The sequence below is a fragment of the Scatophagus argus genome, chromosome 9 (assembly GCF_020382885.2).
Source record: "Scatophagus argus isolate fScaArg1 chromosome 9, fScaArg1.pri, whole genome shotgun sequence".
Classification (NCBI taxonomy): Eukaryota; Metazoa; Chordata; class Actinopteri; family Scatophagidae; genus Scatophagus; species Scatophagus argus.
In genome coordinates, this window is record NC_058501.1 from 16,572,263 (window position 1) to 16,590,599 (window position 18,337).

The 18,337-nt window shown below is 45.2% G+C and overlaps 1 protein-coding gene across 3 annotated transcripts in view; it reads left to right on the forward strand.

The window, feature by feature from the left end:
- Positions 1 to 11,512, forward strand: part of LOC124065143 (glutamate receptor ionotropic, NMDA 2D) — a 28,553-nt gene extending 17,041 nt beyond the window's left edge. For all 3 annotated transcript variants that reach the window (XM_046400273.1, XM_046400272.1, XM_046400271.1), the window contains 4 exons: positions 809 to 878; positions 982 to 1,099; positions 5,280 to 5,515; positions 6,533 to 11,512. In XM_046400273.1, the coding sequence (XP_046256229.1) occupies positions 809 to 878; positions 982 to 1,099; positions 5,280 to 5,515; positions 6,533 to 9,727 (3,619 nt within the window). In that variant the 3' untranslated portion in view covers positions 9,728 to 11,512. The remainder of the gene's footprint in view (positions 1 to 808; positions 879 to 981; positions 1,100 to 5,279; positions 5,516 to 6,532) is intronic.
- The last annotated feature ends 6,825 nt before the right edge of the window (positions 11,513 to 18,337 follow it).

Sequence of the window (18,337 nt, forward strand, 5' to 3'; positions counted from 1 at the left end):
GTGCAAGCAGCATTTCCCTCCTCACTTTCTAGTAGGATCTCCATCAGCCGTCATGTGTTGGATAATCCTAGTTTACTTTATCCTAAGCCTCTGTCATCATTTCTCCCTCCTCATTGCCTTGCCACCAAAATTATAACTCAGTGTTAACATGTGCAAAAATGAGAAACTTTTGCTTTTCTCCTGCAGTCGTTTTTTTCTGTTCCTTGGTGCTTACCTTTCCACTTCCTGTCACTCCTCATCCTGCCCTCTATCGTTCAATTTCTCTCTTTTCTCCTTGTCTTTTTTAGTCCATTCTTTCACCCTTCCCAGTCTGTTTTCTCGGTGTGTCTGTATTTAAACTTTATAATCCTCATCACTCTCTAGCTCTATCCCGTGTCTTTTCCCCCTGAAGTGTGTAAATCTCACCCCCCCTTCTCTCTCCCTGTCACTGCACTCTTCGCACCATATAAATCCCCATCTTCCTCCTCCTCTCCGCCTGCTCCACCACCTTCCCGCTCCCTCTTACTCACACATCTTTCCCTGATCTCTGCCTTATTTTATTCTCCTTGTGTTTTCATTCTCTCCTCCAAGCCTACTTGACTATTCCACCCTTCTCTCTTTTCTTGTTATGATTTAACTTTTCATGCCCCCTCTATCATTCGGAGCACTTGTCTGCCGTATATTTTTGCACCATACTCTTCCCAGGTACATCATTGCAGGGATCCACCTTTATATCTTCTCCCCTCCCCTGCCTCCGCTAGTACCTCCATGCTTATGCTCCCTCTCTCCCATTCAGTGATGAATGAATTCTCCCTTGATCCCTTCACAGGAAACTGGATGCTTTTATTTATGATGCTGCAGTATTGAACTATATGGCCAGGAAGGACGAAGGTTGTAAGGTAGGGACTCACACAGACACTTCTGCTTACACATTGGATTCAACATATATACGTTTGGTAGTTTTTGTCTATTATTTGCATGTTTTGTCTTCTTTTTTCCAAGGTGATGACCATAGGCTCGGGGAAGGTTTTTGCCACCACAGGCTACGGTATCGCCCTGCACAAAAACTCACGCTGGAAACGTCCTCTTGACCTGGCCCTGCTGCAGCTGGTGGGAGATGGTAAGAACTGTCGGAAGGGGAGGGTAGAGAAGGAAATAATTAGAACAATGGAGGAGGAAAGGGAAGGTTAGGGGTAAATTTGCAGGACGGAAAAATGCGACAGAGTAGCATGAGGTTGGGAGGTGGATGGAGGCCACAGGGGGTAGATGAATGCAAGGATGTTGAGTAGTGGATGGGGGGATGTAGGGTGTGAAGAGAGCATTGGCTGTAAGGTGTTTTGATTGTGACAGAGGGAATAATGGTGTATTGGGGAGTGCTGCTGATGGTGATGGTAAAGAGGTTTGTGGTTCTCTTTATTGGCTACAAGAGAGGCGGGAAATAAGAGGGGAGGTGGGAGCCGGAGGAGTCTCATTTGTTCCTTTCAAGCATTGCAGAAATGACTTGATTCTGTTGGTGAAAGTGCACATGCCCCTCCCCAGTATTCACTCCTCTCCGTCTGTCTGACTTTCACTGTTTCCCTTTTTCCTGCTCGGGTGGGTAAATGAAAAAAGGATTTTCCTGTGTGAGTCAGTGTTGTAAAATGGATCATCACAACTTGTGTGGCGACAGATTTACACTCATTACAGATTAGCTGAGACTGACACAGGGAGTGAGAACGTGTGAGAAACGAAAACCCAAAGAGAAACACCTGGAAATACCCTGAAAGTGAGATGTGGAAAGGGTGCAGTGAAGCAAAAAGAGATATAGAAAATAGATCAGATAATTGAATAATTGATAGCCATGGGAGCATTATTAGTACGCTGCTTGCCTGCTGTAGACACTTGTGTCTGGGATTAATCCATGGGAGGACGGTTCCTTGTTTGACAGAGCGACCGACTTTAGCAGTCGTTGTCGGTACACTAATGCTTGACTGTCATTTTACACAGTCCACCACACGCATTTATTGTCTCAATCGGATGTTGCTTGTTTGGCTTTTCCTCATGTTTTAAATCAGCTTTTCTTATGGCGTGGCGGACAAAGCCCTTTAGCTGTTTCTGGCACGCAGACAGTTTAGCTGCTTACACACTGATAATGCCAATTTGGTGCCAAGATCTATTAAATAAGACCGGCGTCTGGAGCTGAATAGTTGGACCTGGGAAAGGGTGTGTGTGTGTGTGTGTGAGTGTGCATGTAAGAAAAACAGAGAGCTCAGACAGCCTTGACATGCAGTGTCTGCTGTTTTTTTTAATTACTGGTATATGCCCTTGTCCTTGCTTCTGTTCTGTGAAGCAGAAGCCCTTAACATCAGCTGTGTACGCGGGATGGATCTAGTCACAGGGTGGTGTTAATGCTGAGGGTTCTAGTTGTAGGCGAGCATTATTGGAGTGGATTACTAAGGAAGAGGATTAGTTTGTTTGGATGTGGCGGAAGAGAGGTGGGGGGTGGCTTACATTCAGCGTGCCCTCAAAGGCTGCATCTCAACAATCGCCCTGCGGCTCAAGGACTCCACGTCGTACCTTCAGCTGGGCTAAATCATGTCACAGTGTTAAATCATTATTGTACCCTGCCGTGTTGAGTCATACCATTTTACAACTGCATTAGAGGATAGAAGGGTACTAGAGGAGTCCACCATGGCTTTGTCAACCCTGTGAGTGTATTGTTCTCCGTGTTGCTGCCCCTGGTGATTCATACTGCAGCTTTAAGAGATGCTCCATTGATCTCACTACAACTTGTTTCCTGATAAAGGCAAAACTGCTGAGTAGCAAGATTTCCTTTTTCTTCTTATCATATCTACTTCTATTTTTTGCATAGTATCAGGATTTTGATTCCAAGAATATATTATTCAGTGAGTAGATATTAAAAAATGTGAGAAGCTGGGTTTGCTGCTCTTGGCTGGCAGGGTGTTTTTTTTCTCTGTTTTTTATTTTTTTCAGAAATCTTGCAATGAATGCTGAGGGGTTTGTCATGTTGTGATAAAAGCACAGGATTGTACGGGTCATGGTTTACTGCTCAACAACTGTGGAGCTCAGCGTCCCTGGACATGTCTGGCATCATGCCCGATCTGGCACACTGCAAAATCCAAAATGCGCACGCGGGCACTTGCACATTTACATACATAGGCTACACACACACATGCTTTTTTACATAATGTCTTTGTGGCTCATGCCAGCTGTGTCTTTGCAGCGTGCCAGCTCTACCTGACCTGACCTGCCAGGAACGACAGAGGTGGAGTGTGGATTTTACACACCTGTCAGATTTGGCAGGCCTGAGCTGGCTGCGACTGAGAGCTAGAGACAACTGCCATCATAAAGGTCTAAGGGAGGGAAGAAACAGGCGCAGTGAGAAGGAGTCAGACTATGAACGACTACGACGAAGAAGCACAAGATGAATCACTGGAAGTCAAATGGCAGGAAAGCCAGGAGATGAGACTTAGAGCTTAGAGGCAAGATTGGAGTGGGGCTTGTGAAGTGGAAAACGGACATGAGACTACCTGTTTATCTATACCCTTCACTGAGACACTTATTGTTTTCACATCAGGTGTCTGTTTGGACACACAGCTGCTACTGAAGGTCGTTGACACCCATAAATCCTCTTGAATGGGGCTACACGCTGGAGTTAAAAACCAGACATTTGTGTCTCGGAATGTAAGTGCTTATGAATCTGAGAGGGGGAGTTGTTACCTGAGTCTGCCAGTGGGCTGCAGTAGCACTGTATCCATCTGTTGCTGTAGCTGGAGGCCACGGCTGATTGGCTAATGATGTTCTACAGGAGACACATTAGCCAGATCACACAGATGACTGAGTCGGCTTCATCTAAGCTATGCAAGCACAGCTAATGATGGCACACAAATGAAAAGCTTGAGCTGGAGTTTTTGCAGAGCAGTGTAGTGTTGCGAGCCAATGCACAACCAGTCAGCTTTTAAACTCTGCTTTAGCCTTTAAATTTGAAATAGTTCGGACACTGTAATACGCAATAAAATGCAACCTTCAGACCTGGTTATTGCAGTGCTGCCCATTCTACCACTGCTATTAGTGTAACAGAAGGCTCTCATTACGAGTTCTGTTGGACAATGCGCCTCATGAATCACAGGCTGCATTTTCTGTCCGTCGGCTGTCCATCACTATGGTTACACCAGCAACTCCCGTCACCAATCACAGGTTTAGAAGGGCAGCTTGGATTCATTAGGCCAATGAGATCAGAAATATAAAAGGCAGGGTGGTGGGTGAAGTGGTCTTGCCTGATTTCTGGTGGGTTAACAGATGAGAATCTTGAATCCCCTAGAGCTTACCACCTTGATGGAGATACTGACCATCCCTCCAGCACAATTAAATGATTATGATCTTCTCTTTCTGCCTCTGTCTCTGTCCCTTCCTATTGGTTCTCTCCCTCCATCTTCACATTTTCCCTCTTTTTCTTTCCTCTCATCCTCTTCAAGCTGAGGAGTGTTCCTGCTGTTTGTCATAATGACACAATCTCAGCCTCTCATCCTCCATCTCTGCTTCTCTTGTTCCAGCTCCCTCTAACTCTCTCCTGTCTCTGTGTCTGTCTCATTTCCCGTGACACGTTTGTGGACAGAGAAAGAATGCCTCCCCCTCTTTCTCTCTCTCTCTCACTCTCTCTTTCTCTCTTTGTAAAATATTCTTCCCAACTCTCTCATTACCTTCTCCCCTCTCTTCCATGCTTGTACAACCTATCCAACGTCTCTCTGTGGCTTCTGGTCTCCTTTTCTCCTCCTCTCCTCATTTACTCAGAGTTACGATGTTGAGATTAGGTTGTCGGTGCCATTTTACTTCTCAAGGCTACTTCATTGTTTTGGACTCTCTCTCTCTGTCTCAGTCTCTTTCCTCTTTGTTACTTTGGTCACAGTGCTGCTTTTTGTATTACTGACCTTTGACCTTGATGTGTCACCTTGGATAATGGGCAAACTGCAAGCAATATGGTGGAGCTGTGCTTTAGTGCTTATTATTAGCCTTTTTGCCTCCCTGCGTGTACCTTGTCGCTATCTGTTGTCCAGTCTGTCGATCTATCTATCTATTTAGCTAGCTATCTATTTATCTTAGTATATCCTTGAAATAACCATAAGCCTCATCTTACGTCACTTTTTTAAATTTTGCATTTCAATCCCCTGCTTTGCCCCCCTCCACTTTCTCTCGTTTTTGTCCTCCTCTCTACTTTTACCCCTTTTTAACCTTATCCATTGTCCCTTTTCTGCTTCTCCTCCTCATCCTTGCCCACCTACCCTACCCTTTCCCCTTTCCAGATGAGATTGAGATGTTGGAGCGCCTCTGGCTGTCTGGTATTTGCCATAATGACAAAATTGAGGTGATGAGCAGTAAGCTGGATATTGACAACATGGCTGGGGTTTTCTACATGCTGCTGGTAGCTATGGGCCTCAGTTTGCTGGTGTTTGCCTGGGAACACTTGGTCTACTGGAAGCTGCGGCACTGCATGGCCACCAGTTCTGGCAAATTGGACTTTCTCCTGGCAATCAGCAGGGTAAGTGTATTTTATGGAGCCCGGGAAGGGACATGGATTGGAAAAAGAATCAAATCTGTCCCTCTGTCTCTTCTCTGTCTGTCACTCTTTCTCTCTGTGAAGTCATATTTTAAACACATTCAAAATGAGCAATAAGTGACTTAAGAGTAGGGCAACTTCAATGGCAATGAATTAAGCCTTTGCATATAGTGTAAGTGTTTCAGTGTGCACTGTCACCAGAGTAAATATTGTGGCACATGCAAACAGCAAAACTAAACTCAAGCTGTAGTTATAAACTTAACAGAACAGACAAAACTCTCCAGAAGAAAAAAATGTAAACTTTTTACTTCTGAAATGAATATTGTTTAGGCAGCTGTGATGCAGTTTCGGATTTCCGCACACATGTGCAAGCATGTGCCCTCCTCCTACTTGTATAACTGAGTGTGAGTGTTAAAAAGTATGAGGTCTTGGGTCAGTTCAGTTCTGCTCAGTCAATTCAGGAGATTAATTGAAATTCAATTTTGCACCCTGGATATCCTGTTCCTTTGACAGTGACCTTGACAGAACCAGCCTCTGCCATGTGCATGTGATTATTGTAGCTTCACTGATTATAATTTATCCTTTTTGGCCACAATGGTTGTAATTTATGTATTTATGTATGCAATGTCATTATCAAAACAATGCACAACTGCAAGATAAATCGGAAGAGATGTTTATCTGAAAAAAAGCAATCTTGCAATTCTTTTGAAAAATGGAAATTATTGCTGTTATTTTGTTGCCAATCTCATCCGCTCCCATCTCTCTGTTCCTCTCTTTCTCTTGTGTACATAACGTGATACAATGTCTTTAGTACACGTGTAGCATGACATCTGCAGTCTGCTGCATTTCACATGTTGTTGTTACATGTGTTATTGCTTTTACATTTTTGGACGAAATATTTCTGCATCTTTATCTCTATTCTATCTATTTCTATTTTATTTCATTTCAGCTAACTTTGCTAATAAACTGTGTGTCTCATCTGTGCTCTCTTTTCTTCAGGGTATGTATAGCTGCTGTAGCTTTGAGGATGAAACAGCACCAGGTGGAGCTAAATCTTTGCCTACACATCACCATACTGCAATGGTTACAGTCCCATCCCAGGCACATGTTGTCTCAACATCTATGACCAGCCCAGCCATTGCCATGGCGCCACAGCAACAACCGCCACAACAGCAGCAACCCCAGCCCGTCTACAAAACACCTCTACCGGGCTCTCCTCCCACCATGGTGCATTCTGGGACAGCATTGGGTCCCTCCAACACTCCCATTGCTGGTGCACCCCTCCCATGCTCCACCTTCCTGCCCCGGCCAGACCGCAGACTGGCTGTGGTGGATCGCTGGAGGCTGCCCAAATCTGCTACAGCCTCCAACCAGATGGCTGTAAGGGGGGCCATCACTGACATGGGACCCTTTGCTCAGAAAGTCCCTCCAAACTGGGTTTCAACTGCTGGAGGGAGTGGGGGACTTGATGGTTATAAGAGATACTATGGTCCCATTGACCCTGAGGGACTGGGGCCCTGCATGGAGACTCAGGCAGGGTCCCAGACCCCCAAGACTATGCCCAGGGGCCACCCCCAGCCCCCTCCAGCCAGTGTGGCCTTCTACTCAGAGAAGGGCATGGACCACGGGGTGGGGAAGAGGGTGATGGGAAGTGGCAGTGGAGGTCAGGGGAAAGGGGCTGTTAAACCTCTGGGCACTCCCAGACTCCCACCTAAGAGTCAAGCCCCTCTGCCTCCTACACCCCCGCTACCACACCCCTCTCCCCCTCTCCCCTCATCCTTCTGGAGGAAACGCAGGCCCAAGAAGCCCAAAGAGCCTGGGGGGCCGCTATACGAGAACATTCTGCCCCTAGGGCGGAGGGGTGGAGCACGAGATGGAGTGAGAGAGGGAGGAGGGAGGAGGGCACGCCCCCTCTCTCCCCCACTCTCACTTCCTGTGCCAGTACCCCTCAGCCCATCTTACACCCCTCCTTCTCCCTCTGCATCCTTGCACTATACGTCCTCGTCCTCTTCGTCAACCACCTCATCTACATCCACGTCCTCATCTGCCTCATCTTCTCGCTCCACGTCTCCCACCTATTCTTACAGCTCTTCCAGGAGCACACGAGATAGGACTGGAGGAATAGATGAAGAGGATGATGATGATGATGAGGAGCTGACGGAAGAGTCAAGCCTCCTGCTTGGCAGGGGGAGGGAGAGGGAACGCTCAATCATCCGGCCTCGTTCCCTCAGCCACGGGCGTCTGCCACCACCCATACCCCCAAGGAAACCGCGCACATCCTGGGGTGACAGAGAACGGGAACGAGAGAGGGAGAGAGGGGGAAGCCAATTGTCTCAGCTCCAAGAGTGGTGGGCAAGCTGGAGTGAGAGAGAGAGGAGTGGAGCAGGTGGAGATGCTGAGAGGCAAAAAAGAGAAAAGAAGAGGAGAAAAGAGAAGGAGAAAGATAAAAAGAAGAAGAAAAAGAACAAAAAGAGGAAAAAGAGGGAAGAAAGGGAAAGAGAGCGAGAGAGAGAAAGGAAGCGGCGAAAAGTGAAAAAGAAGAAGAAGAAGGCACTTAAGACAAAGAAAAGGAAGAAATCAACTGGGGGAAGACGCTCTGAGCCAGAGGAGGGGGATGTAGAACCAGAGAGGGAAGGAGAGGCAGAAGGAGAGCGGGAAGGCGGAATACAAGACTACTCCTCCTTCTCTGCCCAGTATCGGAGCACATTTGGGGAGAAGGGGCGGGATTCATGGGAAGGAGAGCGGGAGAGAGGTAGGAGAGAAGGAGATGAGGGCAATGAGAGGGAACAGGAGGACAGCAGCAGAATCAGGGAAAGGCGTCCCAAATCCTCACGCTCTCATTCCAGACATCATACCCCCAGTAAGCGCTACCCAAACCTCAACAAGCTCCCTGCATCGGTCAAATTTTGGGTCAATGGAAGAGGAGATGATTCGAATACTCCTCCAACATCTCTGCACCCACTCCTTCCATCCTCGAAGAGGAGAAGAAGCGGAGGGATGGACAGAGAGGACAGTGGTAGACTTGGAGAGCGCCGTCCTTTGTTAATGCATTATGAGAAAGAGAAAGCACAGACAAGAGAAGGGCTGTCTTTCCATGAGTGGGACTCTGAGGATGACGAAGATGATGATGATGAGGAAGAGGAAGTGAGAGCAAGGGAGAGAGTGGAGGAGAGGGTGAGGAGGGCAGGTAGGGGGGCAGTGTCTGAATCAGAGAGGGACAGGGCCAGGGCAGAGGACAGTTACTCAGATGAGGGCTCGTCAGGGGAGTTCGGTCGCTTTGAAAGATACTGGGAAGGAGGTGCAGGGGGCAGCAGCAGTGGAATAGGGGGCATAGGAGGAGGAGGGTGGTTCTTTGGCACCTACCCCTCCAGGGAGAAAGGGGGCAGTATCAATAGTCGGGATGATTCCTTACTAGGAACTCGGGCAGAGGGATGGATAGGTGCCGATTTCTGGGGTTCAGGGCCAGGAGTAGGTTGGGGATCGGGGGGAGGGAGCGGAGGGCTCGGCACGCAGTGGCCACCACCCCCAACAGCCTTCCCTCCTCCTAGAAGGTACTGGTCTATGGACAAGATCCCTGTGAAGGGAGAGAAAAAATGGAAGAGTGGAGGAGGGAAGAGCAAGGGGCGAGCAAGGGACAGAGGGGAAGAAGCAGGGCGTGCTACCATGTGTTCCTGTAGCCTTTACCCCCAACCCCATCCATATCCACATCCCCACAGCCGCTCACACACTTCCCACTCCAAGAGAGCCACGGCACTTTCCCATAGTCAGGAAGAGCTTCTCCCCCACTGCCACAGCTTCAGCGGGGGTTCTCGCCCTCCCAAGCCCCTGCCCCCAAAACCAGATCCCAGTCAGGCCAAATCAGGCAGCCAATCTAACCTCAGCCTCAGCACACAGCCCACAGACCATCCACCACAGCCCTCACCGTCACCTCCCCAACCATCAATGTCTCCCACCTCTCTCCCAATGCCGATCCCGCCTCCACCCTCCTCATCCTCTGTCTCACCACCAGCAGGGGTAGGGATGGCAGCCCAGGGCCAGGCTCAGGCTTCGGCCAGTGCCAAACTCCAGTACCAGAGACTGCGCTCTGTGCCACAGCCACGGAGGTTCTATTCCCCCCACCTGCCACTCAAAGCCAAGAGCCTGTGCTCACGCCGAGGGTCGGCCCACTTCTCCAGCCTGGAGAGTGAGGTATGACAGGGGGAGAGGAGAGAGGGAGACGTGGGAGCGAGCACTACTGCTACTAGGAGCTGTGGTGCCATGGCAGCTGGAGCCAGGGATGACACCAGAGATATGGCTGCCTTGGTGACCATAGCTAATCAACTAGCAACTATCACCACGGGAACTAATATGGACAGTAGTTCTACTGCCAGCACTACTCTGTGTGAGAGCAACTCCGACGCTACCCGCTCCATTGTACGCGTTCTAGTGAGGGCGACAGTGAGACGCCACACCAGGGTGAGCTACGTCCGTTTGGATGGTTCCCATGACGACGTGAGTGAAGGCGAGGCTGCATCACCGGGGACTGCAGCTCCGGAACTTCTTCTCCGCTCAGAATTGAGCTTTGTGATGTCATCTTCGGTTCTTCTCCCCTCCCCGAGTCACAACTATGGATAAGAGTAGTCTCCAACCTGTGAGTAATGATGTCATATTTGTACACACAAACACACACATGCACGAGCACACACGCACCCCCACACACACACAGGTATATGCTCAAAACGTCTCCCTCCCTCTGGCTTTGAGAACACACCACGGTGGGATGTGGAGAGACCCACCCTGCTCCCAGAAGAGACCAGTGTTTGGTCAATAGACTTTGGCTCCCCGTCCTTACTGGCTGTTGGCTTTTGAACTGGATTGTTGGACTGCTTCTTGGTGATGGAGAGACTGCCCCCTCTTCTTCCCTTTTGTAAATCAGTTGATATGAAAAGCAATGCAGTCAGCTCTCACATGCACTCTGTCTGCCTGATCACCTTTCACTGGATAGTGAGGACAGTGCTGTTTGTTTGCCTGCAGTGACCTCATGACACCATCAGACCCATCTAGCTCTACCCCAGGACCATCCACGTGATGTCATGTTTTACTAAAAACCCTTTTAACCAATCAGATTGAACAGGAACCACTTCTCCTCCTCCCTGTCGGAGCTTGTCATGTCACCTCTGGTCCCACCAGAGCTCAAACACAGTTGAGTATCAAAGTATTTGAACAACAAACTGAACTTTAAAAGAGGAATAACAATAAGAACAAAAACGACATGTAGCAGATTTTCTTTCATGTCTGTCTTTTCTTTCAGACTTTTCTCCCCATATCCTCTTTTTTTATTCTGTCAATATATTTCTCTCACTGTGTTAGTGTTTTAATAAAGAAGAGGCTGGATGTGGCTAGTGTTGGAAGTGGGAATGATTCAATAGCAGTGCCAAATTTCCTCTCGAGAGCTTTTAAGCAAGATTGGTTTTCAAGTAATTTGTTTTCATAGATAAAATCCCGTCTTTTCTTTCCACATATGAACAACGCATAATTCACCATCATGTAAGTGGATCAAGAGGATGATTTGTGCAATATCTGTAATTGGCACTAGATGGCTGCATAATATTCAAATAAGCTTCGGAGACAATTGTGCAAGAGGCTTTTGGTGAGTTTAATAATTTAACTACATGATCCAGAGCAAGAGGCGTGCAGCTATGAACTTGATTATTTTTACGAAAGAGGCAAGTCAGGGTGTGTTAAGAGGAAGCAAGGGAGATTAAAACCAAGTGCAGTGTGTTGTAAAAGCTATCTTGGGATATTATTGTATTTTACTTCTATACTGTACCTTGGATGAATTTTTAGATGATGGATAATATGAAGCACAATTCTTCATTGTATTTTTCAGACATGCGTGCCACAGTTGTAACTGCACAATCCTCTGGTAACATTTTGCTGATATTCACTTGATGTTAACTCATGTTGCTATTATGGACAATAAAATCCACTGTAACCAAGGTTCAAATAACAAAGTACTATTTCCTTTTGGCAAATAAGACTGAATGATATACTGTGAATGCTTTGAGCTCCAATTTGAGGTGCATATACAATCGCTGAGACTTCACTGAATGCAGTCAGTAATAACTACTGTTATCAAGACCATCACATGACTGTTTGACTTTGAGCAATATTCCCACCTTCAATGTGACAGGGATGCAATGGCACTTCTGTTTGCATCTGAGACATTGTAATTGTTTTTCCTCAAGTTTAAATTGAGATCACTTGTTTCAGCCAGAGTCAGATGTTCCACATCTCCGATGATTTTCCTATAGGTGGGATTCGTTTCATCTGACTGGGTAAGATTGTGATTGTGATGAATGAGTTAAAGTTCACAACACTTGGCTCTGGCTGACCAATATGAATACTAAATGCTATGTGTTCAAGAGAAAGAAGTGAACTCATTGCATTGTATCCTCTGCGAGCTGTGCCAAAAGCCATCTACTGTGTAAACTGTGCCAATATTGCCAATATTGCAATGCATAGCCTCCACTGTCATAAGGTCACTATGTCCACCTCATTTCTCACACTAAGACCAGCCACAGCCCAGCTCTTCTCCTATCGTAGTTGAATGTAGCTTTGACATGATGTAGCAAAAGAACACATACTTTTAGACTTTGTAGCTTTTTGGATGCTGTTCGTTATGACTAGAAGGAGGGAGGGGGGGTAGACCTGCTATATGAGGGACTGTGCGTTGTGTTTGTGCATGTCGTCACAGATCGAAGAGTTAGTCGACCTTCTCAATTCCCCTTTTAACTCCTTTGCCTTTCAGTAAGGGCAGGCTGTACCTTTTTATCTGCACATGGATTGCTTTTTTTTCTAGGTCTGCGTGGGGCAATTTTTTAGAACAATCTGTCTTTGTTTTTAAAGAAATGCTTTTGCCATTTTTCATCATTTGGAAAGCCCCCAAATCATTGCATGTTTAGCTGAATGAATTCTCAAAGATTTGTGGTGGGAGGCTTGTGTAGCTCAGTTGTTGCAAATGCTTAGTACCCAGGGCAGCCACCTTTCAGTGAGGTAGTAAGCTCGCTCTACTCTGCACCCCAACAGAAGAAACCACTGCAACAGTCTGACTGCTTTCTGTGTAGTAGAACACGGTTATTTTCAACTGACCAACAGGGCTTAAACCTGGTATGTCATTGAACATTATTGATTTCTATTGAGGCGCTAATACTTAAGTCTGTGACTGCATGAACAGAAGTGACTCTTTAAAACCCTCTGGCTTATTTTGATTTATTTATTTTATTTTATGCTGAGAAAAAAGACTATATTAAAATATACTATGTTTTTGAGAATGTACCATGTTATACTGTGATTTAACTGAGATATTTTATTGTATTCAACTATCATTTGAATTCTATCATTTATCTATAAAGAAATATATATGTACAAATAAATATATACATATATATACATACAGGTATATATATACTATATTAGTTAAGTTTGGTATATTTGGAGGAAGTGTTAGATGAAATAGTTTTAAATGTTTTAGCTTTGTAGCAATTCTAGACACTGAAATCCTTTTTGAATTTCGATTCCTCCTATATGACTGTGAAGACATTAGTGCCTGTGACAAAAAAGACAAGTAAAAGTCTAAATTCTCTATTCATCTGTATCTACTATAGCTATCAGTCTGTCACTCCTCTCGTACTACCTAACATTACTTTTTGACACTCGCTGCTTTTACACATTGACATGTTTCTTTCACACAGTCTGCTGTCTCTTTTGCTTACTCCTGCTCTCCTCCGCAGTTCTTTCTCCTGGTTCTCATTAACGAGTTATGAACACGAGCCACCTCTCCTCTTTTAAAGTTTTATCATATGGTGATCACATCTCTTTGTAATTAGTCCAACCATTGACCTTTGCTTTTTTCCCCCTTTGATCACTCCCTTTTTAAATCTACTCATTCCTCTGTCTGTCTCTCACTTAGCAAAAAACAGAGACCAGTAGATACTGTGTTCTTGCTCCTTTTGACTGATTGTTGATGATGATGATCAATTAATTGACTGATGAAATAATTAATGAACAATGTTACTATTACTGATGTGACTGAAGTGTGTATCTGACGACCATGCCACTGTAGCAAGTCTGGGCTGTACCACACCACCAGCGAGCAAATGAGGCCACAGTTGCTATGGTGTTGCCATGGCATTTTCATGGCGTTGCCATGGTGTCCTCCGCACCGCCACCACCTGGTGCCTGCTGGGTAATGTAGTATAATGTCCTTCACTTTTCCCAAAGCACTGGTCAACGATCTGTTCTGCTCCCCTCTGCTCAGCCCTGACCTTAATCGATGGGAGGTGAAATATTTAAAAGCTCACATTGGGAGAGTGCTGAGGGGCAACATGATGGTGACGAGTCTGCTGTCTATGCTGACCTAGACTGGACTGGTTTGACTTACAGTGGCTATGATTAATTGTTGATAATGTGTCCATCACCTAATCTTTAAATCATTAGTTTGTGCTGCCCTGCATGTTATTCCAAAAAGCTGCAAATAGCCTCAAACCAGTCAGGACAGAAGTGTGTTTCTGTGTCTGTACCTGTGTACTTGTAGTATAGAGTGTGCGTGTTTTATGTTGTGAGGGTACATGCCATGTGTGTGTTGCATGTGCAGTAATCATGTGTAAAGGTCCACTGCAGCATGATTCTGTAGTGCTCCCAATGTGTGTTTTTCCTGTCCTGCCATTTCTGAAAAACATACACATGCACGCTTTGCTGTGCATGCATATTTAACACACAGTGCGTACATCGCTCAACCAATGATCCTCATCTTCCCCTGGTCTTCACTAAACTGCAGTCTAAAGCATCCCCGCGAGTAGTCTGATCATCTCACACAGGCACACGTGTGACTCCACAAACACTCACACACACATACACTCTGGCTGCTCTAACTTCTGGAAAATGCAGGAACATTTCTGTAAAATTTAGTTCAGATGTTTGATTACCAGAGGAAATTAACTGATCTGTTTGTTTTGAGCTATCTGTCTCCTGAGTTTGCTGTATAGTCCTGCACTCTGCTTTGCACTGTCCTGCCTATTCTGATCTATCACTTCCTGTTTAGAATAGTCAGGTTCAATTTGTTTTACTTTGCTGACTTGCTCCTCTTTTGATTTACCTTGTTGTCCTAATCTGCTTTGATTTATCAGATTTACTGTCTGGTCAAATTGTATGCATTGCACAGTCCAGTCCAGCCTAGTGCAGTGTGCTCCAGGCTAGTCTAGTGCCTGAGATTGTAAGAGATCCTGGTGCAGCCTCAAGCTCAAACCCTCTTATCTATTGGCCTGTTACCTGGGAAGCAATACGTGTGGTACTCCAGAATTCAAACAGGGTCTTCATTGGCTGAATCGGCCATGAATTATATCAAGGAAATACAGGAGCGCCACACGTTGTACTCACCAGGTTTTGGGTCTGCATGAAAAGCTCATCCGAACACAGTGACAGGGCACATATACCCACAGAATCCAGTGTGTGTGTGTGTGTGTATGTGTTGTGTGTGTGCATGTGTTTTCAGCATTGTACAAGGCCCAGTTCTGCTCTAGTAACCTCGCTAGCACTATAGGCCTACTTTCCGGTTGCTAAGGCGGGTTGCTAGTAGGGTGATGTTGCTCCTAGCCCAGACTGGTCTGGTCTATGCCCTAATTTAAATGTGTTAGTTTGTTTGACATTGTCTGTCTGGGGTGGGGCTGGAGGGTCAGTGCTGCACTTACTTCCTGAGAATTGCTTCATAAAATATGATTCTCTCTAATTAATGCCAGTGGTGCTGTGTTTCCTTCCAATTCTTCTGTCATGAATGCGATTATAAATAAGGGGCTTTGAGATTCTGTTTGTGCAGTATGTGTGTGTGTGTGTGTGTGTTTATATTTTCTCTTGTGACAGTATTTTCCATACAAGCTATTACCCAGTCAGAACTCCTTCAAAGTAAATTTATGGAGAGCTCAAAGAGTAGTTTCTTTGGCATTCTGACAGGCAGGCCTCTGCCAAAGCATGTGTGTGTGTGTATTCGTGTGTGTGTGTGTGTGTGTGTGCATGCGCATATATTTCTCAGAGGTTTCTCGGTTCTTGTCAGACTTTTTGCTTTGATCTGGCCAGAGCTGACCTAACATAATCCACTTCTTTCGCCCTCAAAGAGAGCAACACACCTAACACTCTGCATCAACTCTCAACCTCAGCCAACAGCGGCCGAGTCAGAGCCTCCTGACCTGCTCTACAACAAACAAAAGTGTTTTTGCTGATCAGAACAGAATTTTATAAAGACCTGACCCCGGTGCAACTTTCTGGGAAGTCATTCATAGACCTGTGTTGAATGATATTTGCACTGATAGCCTTCAGTGGTTTTGTTATGTTGGTTTTGTCTGTTGGTTTTTGTTTTGTTTTGTTTTTTTATCTTTATGAGCAGAATTAATTATATCAGTAACAGACAGAGTCAAATAGAGGTGCAAACAGAGACTTTGCTAACTTTTGTCATTCTTTGTGGGAAATCTCTTAATTGGTTCTCAAAGCTAGTTTTAAAATTATTCTCTAACTTGCTTCTTTAAAACCAACTAAGCGTGACAAAACATCTAAACAGTACCTGACACATGATATTCTGCAAGAGCGTTGATGGGGATATTAAATATGTTTTGTTCTGCTCCCTGTGCGCCTGCGATCTGCTAATTAGCCATGCTTTGTCAGTGTGATGGGCTAATGGCTAATTGCATTGTGAGGCCTCTGTGTGTACATGCACTAATGACTTAACGCTCTAATAAGATTGAGTTACAGGCAGTTGGATCACGGTGTCCCCAAACACTGATCTGAGGTCAGTTTTAAGCGTTACTCTCTAATGGTTATGATGGGACAGTGGATTGTATAAACTGATCCTTGATCTCCCGAGTGGGATTTCAATCACTGGTGTTCTGTCATTTATCTTAGAGCTGGATGCTCTTAGTTCCCAGCAGTGATGCAGATTACTTTCCACTGTTTTTCATGAGTGCCAAACACAGGAATAGAATTTTTATTTAATTAAATTCACATCACATTGAGTTATTGAGGCTCCGCTATGCTTTTATCTGGAAGTTGTAAAATATGTATGTTCTGGACTGGTCAGTTGATAAATATCTGACCACCCAACACCGGCGATCTATCTCTGTTTAAGTCCTGCTTTCTCACACCTGCTCCACTTCTTTTCCATCCATCTCCCTTGTCCTCCCTGCTGCAGCACCTCCCAGTCCTCAGTCACTTCTTCTCCAACTCCATGGTCTCACACACACACACACACGCACAGGCATACAGTACAGCAGCACACACTAATGAACAGTGTGTGGGAATGGAGGGAGTGTGCTGCGTCCCTGCTGAGGTGCAGCAGATTGATCCTGTACTGATCTGCCACCGGGTCCCTGGGGATTTGTAACGCATGTCTGCGGTGCAGGGCTTAACACTTTCTCTCATTCTGGCTCTCTGTCTTTGTCTCTCTCCCTTTCTGTCTCTCGAGCGACATGAGTGTCATCTCCTGCTATGCAGTGCAGTGGTGCTCGTGCTCCCACACCTCTCACCCTCCGTCTCTCTCAGTATTCTGCAGGTTCCATTTGTGTTTTGATTTTCTTTCAGATCTGTTTCCTCTGACTGACTTTGTCATTTCATTTATTGTGTGCTCTACTCTACCTCTGGTTAGCCTGTGTTTAAAATCATTCTGTCCTCCCTGTGGATTTCCCTTTGTACTGCATTTTTACTGATAGCCTCTATTGATTTTTCACTACTCTTTTGCTGACACTGTTGTCTTTCTTACATATGTTTGTAGATAAATCCGTATGTCTACAGTATACTTATATCCACCGAATAACCACAGTACATCTATATCCATGTCTATCTACGCAGACTATACTCACACACATACAGTAGCCCTACATGTGGAAAGAGAGCGCTGTTTCTCTTTCATCATGTGTGCAGCGCCGCAGGGTTCTACAACTCATCTGCTTGATCTCTGAAGTTGAAAAAAGAAAAACACCCAAGCACCCTTTCATCTCATGCTTTTTTTCCCTCTAGATACACAGCTGATCTCCTGCTTCCTCCATTTTCACGTGAGCCACAATGGCTCATGTCCAGGGACTAATGAGCTAACTGACCCACAGCTTATACTACACTGTTTGTTTGTGTCTTTGTGTTTGTGTGTGTGCGAGAAAATGTGGGCACAAACACATGTTTTGTTTCTGTTGCATGTGTGCCAGTCTGTTTGTATGTTAGCATGTTAGCTTGTGTGCATGCTTTTATCATTCCAAGCAGCAGCAGCAGTTGTAACAATATTTGATTAATTGTATTGGTAATGAATGTAGAGTGTAGTTACATTTACAATAATGCAAATCCCATTTTTAATGCTAATTTATCATCTTAATTTGGTTCACCAGGATCTCTGTGGACATTTAAACCACTATACATACATACAAAACTGGTCATTACCACGGCTTTGCACTAGAGACCATGACCTCAAATTTTGTTTAGATAATTTAAAAAAAATGTTGACTCAGGGTGTAATTAATGAATGTAACTATGTAAGTATTGTCAAAGTTCTATAAATGTCAGAAAATAATGAAAAAAATGGCATCTTAAAAGTGCTTTTTTAGTCGGGAGAACGGTCCAAAAGTCATAGATGGGCTATAAATCAGAGGAGAGCATTAAACACATTTGAGTAGAGAGCTGCTCGCTTGCTTGAAAAATGAAATAAACGATCTATTAATTTTCTGTGGAGCTGAACAATAAATGGACTAATCAGATCAGTTCTAATGCAGCTATCCATCGTCCATACATATTGTG